Source organism: Littorina saxatilis, linkage group LG10, assembly GCF_037325665.1.
Source record: "Littorina saxatilis isolate snail1 linkage group LG10, US_GU_Lsax_2.0, whole genome shotgun sequence".
Lineage (NCBI taxonomy): Eukaryota > Metazoa > Mollusca > Gastropoda > Littorinimorpha > Littorinidae > Littorina > Littorina saxatilis.
In genome coordinates this window covers 36,133,948-36,142,992 of record NC_090254.1, presented here as the reverse complement: position 1 = coordinate 36,142,992, position 9,045 = coordinate 36,133,948, and the positions used below count along the sequence as shown (strand labels likewise).

At 44.3% G+C, this 9,045-nt stretch overlaps 1 protein-coding gene across 2 annotated transcripts in view; it reads right to left on the bottom strand.

Annotated features, from left to right (window-relative positions):
- Positions 1–8,722, bottom strand: part of LOC138978701 (1,25-dihydroxyvitamin D(3) 24-hydroxylase, mitochondrial-like) — a 21,484-nt gene extending 12,762 nt beyond the window's left edge. The window contains exons 1-5 of one of the 2 annotated variants that reach the window (XM_070351494.1): positions 8,577–8,722; positions 6,664–7,018; positions 5,961–6,307; positions 5,090–5,336; positions 2,862–3,046 (exon numbers count right to left, since the gene is read on the bottom strand). In XM_070351494.1, the coding sequence (XP_070207595.1) occupies positions 2,862–3,046; positions 5,090–5,336; positions 5,961–6,307; positions 6,664–6,941 (1,057 nt within the window). In that variant the 5' untranslated portion in view covers positions 6,942–7,018; positions 8,577–8,722. The remainder of the gene's footprint in view (positions 1–2,861; positions 3,047–5,089; positions 5,337–5,960; positions 6,308–6,663; positions 7,019–8,576) is intronic. The other variant, XM_070351495.1, reaches the window with a different exon arrangement.
- Positions 8,723–9,045: the final 323 nt, after the last annotated feature.

Sequence of the window (9,045 nt, the reverse complement as noted above, 5' to 3'; positions counted from 1 at the left end):
GAGTCACTTTCGCAGTTCTGAATATTATATGAGGCATCAGATGGACAGGAAGAAATTGCTATTCACAACACAATGAGTCACGTTCATATAAAATTTGAGCCCGGTCACTTTTATAGTTTCCGAGAAAAGCCCAACGTTAAGTTGTGTGTTGCCGAACAGAAAAGGCTAGTTATCTCCCTTGTTTTTCTGATAACGTTCGTAAAAGGCTACAGATGTAAATACTTTGATGTAAAGAATAATCCTACAAAGTTTCAATCACATCCGATGAACTTTGTCAAAGATATAAAATGTCTAATTTTTCCTTTGACGCTGACCTGTGACCTTGAAAAAGGTCAAAGGTCAACGAAACCATCGTTAAAGTGTAGAGGTCATTGGAGGTCACGACTAAACAAAATATGAGCCCGATCGCTTTGATAGTTTCCGAGATACTTTGTCAAAGATATAAAATGTCTAATTTTTCCTTTGACGCTGACCTGTGACCTTGAAAAAGGTCAAAGGTCAACGAAACCATCGTTAAAGTGTAGAGGTCATTGGAGGTCACGACTAAACAAAATATGAGCCCGATCGCTTTGATAGTTTCCGAGAAAAGTCCAACGTTAAGGTGGTGTCTACGGACGGCCGGCCGGCCGGCCGGACAGACTAACACTGACCGATTACATAGAGTCACTTTTTCTCAAGTGACTCAAAAAATTCCAACTGGTTTAAGAGATATTGCAATTAAACACCCTTCTGGGTCCACACGGACCAACGACGACCGGCGAAGGTTAAAGTTACTGAACCTGTCCAGTTCAGGTGCACAGAGCTTTCAGTCGTGCGTCAGACAGATATAATCCGTTTAAAAAAAAAAAAGTGTCATTGACTGTCATTCAATGAGTCAACAAGAAAGGCAAATGCTTGCACACGACTCACCTTCGTTACCCCCGCCCCTCCCTGAACCACCTTACCCCTCGGAAGGCGCCCTTCCTTTTAAGGCCCCAAACCCCCATGAAGACATGTTCAAGACCCTGTTTTCCAAGATATTCTGTTCATAACCTCTGCAAGTTTACCCCCATTATAAGACCTGATTTTCTCAGGGTTTTGTAGGTCTTAAAAGGAGGATTCCACTACCTATGACCTCATCCCCCCCCTACCCCACCCCACCCCACCCCCAAAAAAGCTGTTCCAGCTTCATAAACTAATGTTCAAGAGAACTCCTTATGTGATCTTTTAGTTATTCAAACCTAAGAATATTTCACATGTTCAAACTGGCACAACCCCCAACCTCCTCCCGACCACCATCATTAGCCTGACATTCTCAACATCCACCAAATTTTTATTTACTTTTTTTTTTTTTTTTTAAAGTTTTAACAAGTATAATTACTCATTTTCTTGACCTAATTGAGTTTTGACTAGCCCAGACAAAATATGTAACACTCAAGACACTTGGGTGACCTCATTTCTGACACTATGACATCATAACATGATGTCATCATCAATAGTCCAGCCAAGACTGACCAAATCAAACAATGACATCATAGCTTCAAGAGGTCAAGACTAATATCCTTTATAGCTCAGTGGACATTTTCAGTGGTGAAAATCTTTTCCAGAAAACATTTTCATGTTTGAGACTCCAACATTTAATGAAAACAAGCCAAATTCGGGTCATGTCTGCTGATTATTAACACCTACAATTGTGTGAAATTTGGAGGCTTTTGCTCCCAAAATAACTGAGAACATATCAACGTAAAGTTTTTACAAACATGACCCCGCTTTGACCCCAAAATGTGACGGGAGTCAACCAAACTGGGGTCATGTTGACAGATTATCAAACCCTTGAAGTGTTCACAGTTTCAAAGGTCTAACTTTAAAAACATCTGAAATAACGTCAATGTTATTAAGTTCTTATCAATCGATCATGACCCCCTGTGACTCCAAAACTTGGCGAGGGTCAATCAAACTTACGTCAAGTCGGGAGATTATCAAACCCTAGAAGTGTGCAAGGTTTCAAAGCTCTAGCTTCAAAAACATCCGAGGTAACCTCAACGTTAAGTTTTTATGAAACTAACATGACCCCGCTGTGACCCTAAAATGTGACGAGGGTCAACTAAACTGGGGTCACTTCGTGAGATCATTAAATCCTAAAAGTCTGCAAAGTTTCAGAGGTCTAGCTTGAAAAAACATCCGAGATAACCTCAACGTTAAGTTTTGTGTCCATTGCCAGTGGGACAAAGGGACGGACGGACGCATACAGACGGAGATATAATATTATATGAATCCTATTACTTACCAACTATTCAGGTGAGTCAAAAACTGCAATAATTTTACGAATTGGTTTGTGTCTGTCTCCGGGCAGGGAGGAATCGCTCTCGACCAGGCTCACATGAGGTCCCGCACGTGAACTAATTACGTCAAACGCCTACATGAAAGACTTTTCGTCTCGGCAGGAAGGAGAACTCTTTGCACTTTGGGTACTTTACGTCAAGATATTGTGTTTGATTACGTAAGAAAATTGTAAAAGGTGGTATGTGGGTCTATGTTGGCATACTGCACACAGCCTTCAGCCCCAGGAACGGGATCACGGGAAATGTTCATTACATTCATTGTGGCGGGAGATGCCGACTGGCAAACCGCATGAAGTTTCGTTTAGCTGACAACACTGAAGGTATGTGTAGGCATCTGCGAGATAGGTGTGTGAAACTTTTGGTTGTTTATATCGTAATCTGCGACACAAAAAAAGACAAATCTTGGCTCTCTATGTTGTGACTCCTGCACTGCATCTTTACAGAAACGGCAGGCTGTCGCAGTTCATTGTAGTAGTTTTTGGTGCATCTTTCTTTTTCATTTCTTTTTTCTTTATCGCTCCATTTTGAGGTTGCACTCACTTTCAAAAGTAAATCTGTAGAAGAGATTTTGCACATGCTCGGGCGAGCTCTGCATCTTGTCCAAACCCTGGACAAAGTCGTCAGCCATGGACTCCTCGTCCGCCAGAATTTGGGACAACGCCGTATCGCTGCTCAGGTTATGGACGATGGCTTGGACACACTTCTTGGAGTGGCTAGGACCGCCGCTGCACAAACGCAAAATACGCAGTCTGCATTATAAAAGGCCAAGCGATCCCATAACGTCTCTATCTATGGACATTTAAGTCGTTGGACACACTTCTTCGAGTAGCTAGGACGCAAGATATGCTGTCCACAATATAAAAGGCAAAACGATCCCACAACGTCTCTATCAATGGATATTTAAGTCGTTACTCGTGCTACAACCGGGGCAGAGAATCCCAATCGACTATCCCTATACTGCTCCAGAAAGTCGCTACCATTCCAGCGCCACGACAACGACAGAGAATCTCGTCCGACGATCCCTTTAATGCTCACGAAAGACGCTGCCATTCCAGCGCTACAACAACAACAGAGAATCTCGTCCGACGATCCCTTTAATGCTCAAGAAAGACGCTGCCATTCCAGCGCTACAACAACGACAGAGAATCTCGTCCGACGATCCCTTTAATGCTCAAGAAAGACGCTGCCATTCCAGCGCTACAACAACGACAGAGAATCTCGTCCGACGATCCCTTTAATGCTCAAGAAAGACGCTGCCATTCCAGCGCCACAACAACGACAGAGAATCTCGTCCGATGATCCCTTTAATGCTCAAGAAAGACGCTGCCATTCCAGCGCTACAACAACGACAGAGAATCTCGTCCGACGATCCCTTTAATGCTCAAGAAAGACGCTGCCATTCCAGCGCTACAACAACGACAGAGAATCTCGTCCGACGATCCCTTTAATGCTCAAGAAAGACGCTGCCATTCCAGCGCTACAACAACGACAGAGAATCTCGTCCGACGATCCCTTTAATGCTCAAGAAAGACGCTGCCATTCCAGCGCTACAACAACGACAGAGAATCTCGTCCGACGATCCCTTTAATGCTCAAGAAAGACGCTGCCATTCCAGCGCTACAACAACGACAGAGAATCTCGTCCGAAGATCTCTTTAATGCTCAAGAAAGACGCTGCCATTCCAGCGCTAAAACAACGACAGAGAATCTCGTCCGACGATCCCTTTAATGCTCAAGAAAGACGCTGCCATTCCAGCGCTAAAACAACGACAGAGAATCTCGTCCGACGATCCCTTTAATGCTCAAGAAAGACGCTGCCATTCCAGCGCTACAACAACGACAGAGAATCTCGTCCGACGATCCCTTTGTTTCTCTATTGCTCGAGGAAGTCGCTGCCATTAGGGCGCTACAACCTTCAATTATCAATTACTGGATGGAATTGTTATCGTCCGTTACAGCCGAGATAGAATCTCGCCCTGTAAACTTCTTCCCTTTTGATAGATGAAGGAATTGTCCGTACTCACTACCACCAGGACAATTAATACGAGTCTTGGATCCTCTTAGGCAGCTTCTCCAAAACTCCTCCCCTTTCAATAGAGGAAGTAATTTTCCGTATACTCACTACCACCAGGACAAAGAAGAGTCTTGGACCCTCTTAGGCAACTTCTACAAAACTCCGTACCTTTTAATTACACGACTTGTAGTAGGGTTTGGGAGTTATAGTGTGCTGAATTTCTGGAACGCTGAAGAAGAAGAAGTGTGCTGATCAATCTGTCAAAGCAACCCAAGTTTACACGAGTTTTTTCCACGTGTCTTCTAACCAGAAGTTCTTGATCCCCCTACAGACCGTATGGCCTTCACCTTGGGTCTGTCAATCATGCTGGGTCACGGGCTCCTGCAAGTCGTGAATAGAGGAAGAAATTGTCCGTACTTACTACCACCAGGACAAAGAAGAGTCTTGGACCCTCTAAGGCAGCTTCTCCAAAACTCATTCACGTTTCAATAGAGAAAGAACTTGTTCGTATACTCACTACCACCAGGACAGAGTCTTGGATCCTCTAAGGCAGCTTCTCCAAAACGTATTCACCATTTAATAGAGGAAGAAATTGTCCGTATACTCACTACCACCAGGACAGAGAAGAGCCTTGGATCCTCTAAGGCAGCTTCTCCGATGATAAATGTTGTTTTAACGCCTCACGGTTACACCATTAGGGGCATGACAGCTTCTCCAAAATCTCATCCCCTTTCAATAGAGGAAGACATACTCACTACCACCAGGACAGAGAAGAGTCTTGGATCCTCTTGGGAAACTTCTCCAAGACGCCGAGGCTGCGCTTGACGACGGGCTTGACGCCTCTCTCTGCCTCCAGCTGACCGGCCTTCACAACGTGCTGGATGTCCTGCAGGTTGTCGATCACCACGACCCAGTCTTGGCCCATCTTGGCGCGGAACACGGAGCCGTAGATCGCCTGCATGCGTGACACCATGTCGCCCAAGTTCTCCACCTTGTAGCTGCCTGTCAGACCAAAATGTGTGTGAGTTTGTGTGTGTAGCCGATACTTAGCTGATGTCCAAGGAATCTTAACAAAATACTCACTGAAATTTCTTTATAAGCTACAGACCCTTGACAAGCTAAGGATTTCTATCAAACAAATGTATTAAAATTGCAGGGTTAGAATCAGCAGAAATGGCATAACACCGGAAAAACGTAAAATACGTAAAATTGCGAAACTTTTCTGGATAGATAATTGGTTGAACTTTCTCACTGTTTGTCAAAGTTTCCAAGTTATTCCTGTTCTGAATTGTTGTCGGTTTTGTCATTGGTATCTTAGGTGGGGCTTTTTGTCAGGTCTATTTTCGGGGTACCCTTATTTGGAAGGCGGTCACGTGACCCCTATAAAACAAAATCTTTGATCTGAAAAAAAAGTGCGAGACAGGCAAGTTGAGTGACTTTAATGGCATAGAAAATTGGAATGAAATTACATGGGAATGAATGTTAAAGTAAGGGTACGAAAATTGGTGCACTGTTGTTTTGTGTGTTGTTTGACAAGAGTTCATAATGTCTCTGGTGAGAAGGGGCGATTAATAAGTGTCCATTATTATTATAATGATTCTTCCTCCTCCAACAACAAGGACTTACTAAAAGGATAGAAGAGCAGGCGAGTGCCGGCGTAGGGGATGCTCTGGGCAAGGCTGGTGGGTCCAGGAATCTCCTCAAATGGTTTGGCGTGCAGATAGCCCTCCACGTCCTTTGGGGTCAGATCTGAAGGCATCAATCCTGGGATGAATTGCTGGCCCGTTTGGGAACCCGTAATAGAGGGCTGAGCTGCGCCCGTTGGTGGTACTTTGGTAAACGCCTTAGGAGCGGGCTTTGGTGGAATTTTGGTAAACGCCTGGGGAGCGCCCGCTGGTGGGCCTTTGCCCGTCACTCCAGATTTACCTGGTGCTGACCCTCCGCCAGACGCCTGCTGAGATGCACTCCTGTAACTTAGGGGAAAGAATCGGATTTTGCCCATAAATTAACGTGTACACATTCTTCCCGTGACTCTGAAATAAAGTTCCATCATCATCATCATCATCAACATCATCGTTATCATCATCGTTATCAATCATCACCATCAGCAGTAACAGCAGCAGCAGCAGCATTACCATCGTCATCATCATCATCATCATCATCATCATCATCATCATTTTCGTCATCGTCATCATCATCATCATCATCATCATCATCATCATCAATCATCATCGTCATCAGTAGCAGCAGCATCGTCATCATCATCTCCGATGGTTGTGGAAGGAAACCATGTTAAAAGTCAAGTGTTTGATGTCTGCAGTCCACCAACCTGCTGAAAACCGGCGGCACGGGCTCCGGCGGTGTCAGGGTCTGCGAAGTGGACGTTTTAGCCGCAGCATCCTTAGCCTTGTTTGTGAGTTTCCCGCGTGACTTGTCGGTCACCAGTGTGCTCTGTGCTCTTGCTTGAGCGAGGTTGTCCGACGACGACCTTGAAGGGCCTTGATCTTGTGACCGTGTCCCAGAAAGTGGGGTCAGCCTCGGGATGAACTTTGACCGCGCGACCAGAACGACTCCGCGAAACACGTGACCGGACATGACGCTCTGCATGACTTCTGTATGTTCCCCCCGACTTCTTTTCGTATTCGTGGAGTTTGGAGATGAAGAGCGGTCTTCACAGTCGCTTGCTGAAATAAAAAGTATGAAACGTTTAACACTAACAGGCACAGGAATTGAACAGTAAAAACGGCTGAAATGTTTTAAGTAATAGCAATCGAAGACGCGAAGCGTCAAGTTGACGGCACGACGCGCGTAGCCTAACTAGGGGGTTTTGGGGGCATGCCCTCCCCCCCCTCTTTCCCCCCCCCCCGCCCTCCGAATTTGTTTTCTCCAAAGAACCCAAATGGTGTAGTTTGGTGTCATCTGAGCTCCAAGTTTGCCATTTAATTCAGTTTTTAGCACCACTGTTAGTTTTTGGTGGACACTTTTGCTTTTTTCGGCAGAACAAACAAATCATTCAGTGGAGAAAAAAAATCAAAGTAAGAACCAAAGCATTAAGCAATGTCACCAAAGTTATGGGTTTTGATCGTAAAAATGAAACAAAAAATGTTTGTACAAATTATGCATTGTGTGAAGACGCTGATCATTGGGTGCAGGAAGATGCCAAGTATACAGCTAATATTTCAAGACAAGGAAAGAAAGGATGAGGCTCTGAAAACGTCGTAATCCTCATCTGCACGTTTTCTTGACATCACTCTGTATTGTAACCGCTTTACAAAAAATAAAACAAACGAAATTCAAAAGGGAATCTACATTTATTTTTAAATGAACAGTGACTCAACCGCAGGACTCTGAGACGTTCGCAAGAACCCAGTCCTCTACGGAAGAAGAAGAAAAAGAAGGAATCAAAACACACACACACACACACACACAAACACACACGCACACACACACGCACACACACACACACACACACATTGACACACACAGTGACATAAACACACACACACACACACACATACACACACACACACACATACATACATACTCACACACACACACACACACACACACACACGCACAGACACACATACACACACACACAATCAATCAATCAATCAATCAATGAGGCTTATATCGCGCATATTCCGTGGGTACAGTTCTAGGCGCTCTGCAGTGATGCCGTGTGAGATGAAATTTTATACGGCCAGTAGATTGCAGCCATGTCGGCGCATATTTACCTTTCACGGCCTTATTCCAAGTCACACGGGTATGGTAGACAATTATTAACTGTGCCTAAGCAATTTTGCCAGGAAAGACCCTTTTGTCAATCGTGGGATCTTTAACGTGCACACCCAATGTAGTATACACGGGGGGTGGTTCGGACACCGAAGAGAGTCTGCACACAAAGTTGACTCTGTGAAATAAATTTCCGCCGAACCTGGGATCGAACTCGCGCTGACAGCGGCCAACTGAATACAAATCCAGCGCGCTACCAACTGAGCTATATCCCCGCCCCACACACTAAATACACACGCAGAGTCGAGTGCTGGAAGATGTGTTGCATGGAATACTATCTGTTCGGGTACAAAGATCTTTTTTTTTAAACAAACAAAAATGAAACGATGGACAGGATAAAACAAAGCAAAGGATAGTTTGCATCGAAACAGAGAACCACAAACAAAACAAAAATACAAACAAATGTGGTGGTAGCAGAGGAAAGAAGAAGTACAAATAATGACTTACCTGACTGGCTCAGTCCTATTCACACGAAGGACACGTCTTGCGCAGGCTGGAGGCATCAGACATCTTTCGTCAGGGTTTTCGGTCTTCAACTGTCGGCGCCATGCAAACAAAGAGGCGGAAAGATGACATCATCACAGACTTACGTCATAACTTCATTACGTTTAGACTTGACGTCATGTTCGGGATTCTGTAAAAATAAAAAATAAATTAAAAAAAGTCTTGGTGAATAAACATTTTGATAGCACCAAACGGTCTCGGCTAGAAGTAAATAATTATTTACGACTTGCGGTCCTGACCCCGTGGCCGTGACACAGCATATTTAACTGACCCAAGGTGAAGGTTTGTTGGGGAACAATGAACTTCCGGTTAATTCTCGTTAGTTCCATTACTAATGACAAGTTTCTGCAGTTGAAGTTAAAGTTATCAATATGCTAATCAGAATTTACATTTCAAATAGATTAAAATGTAG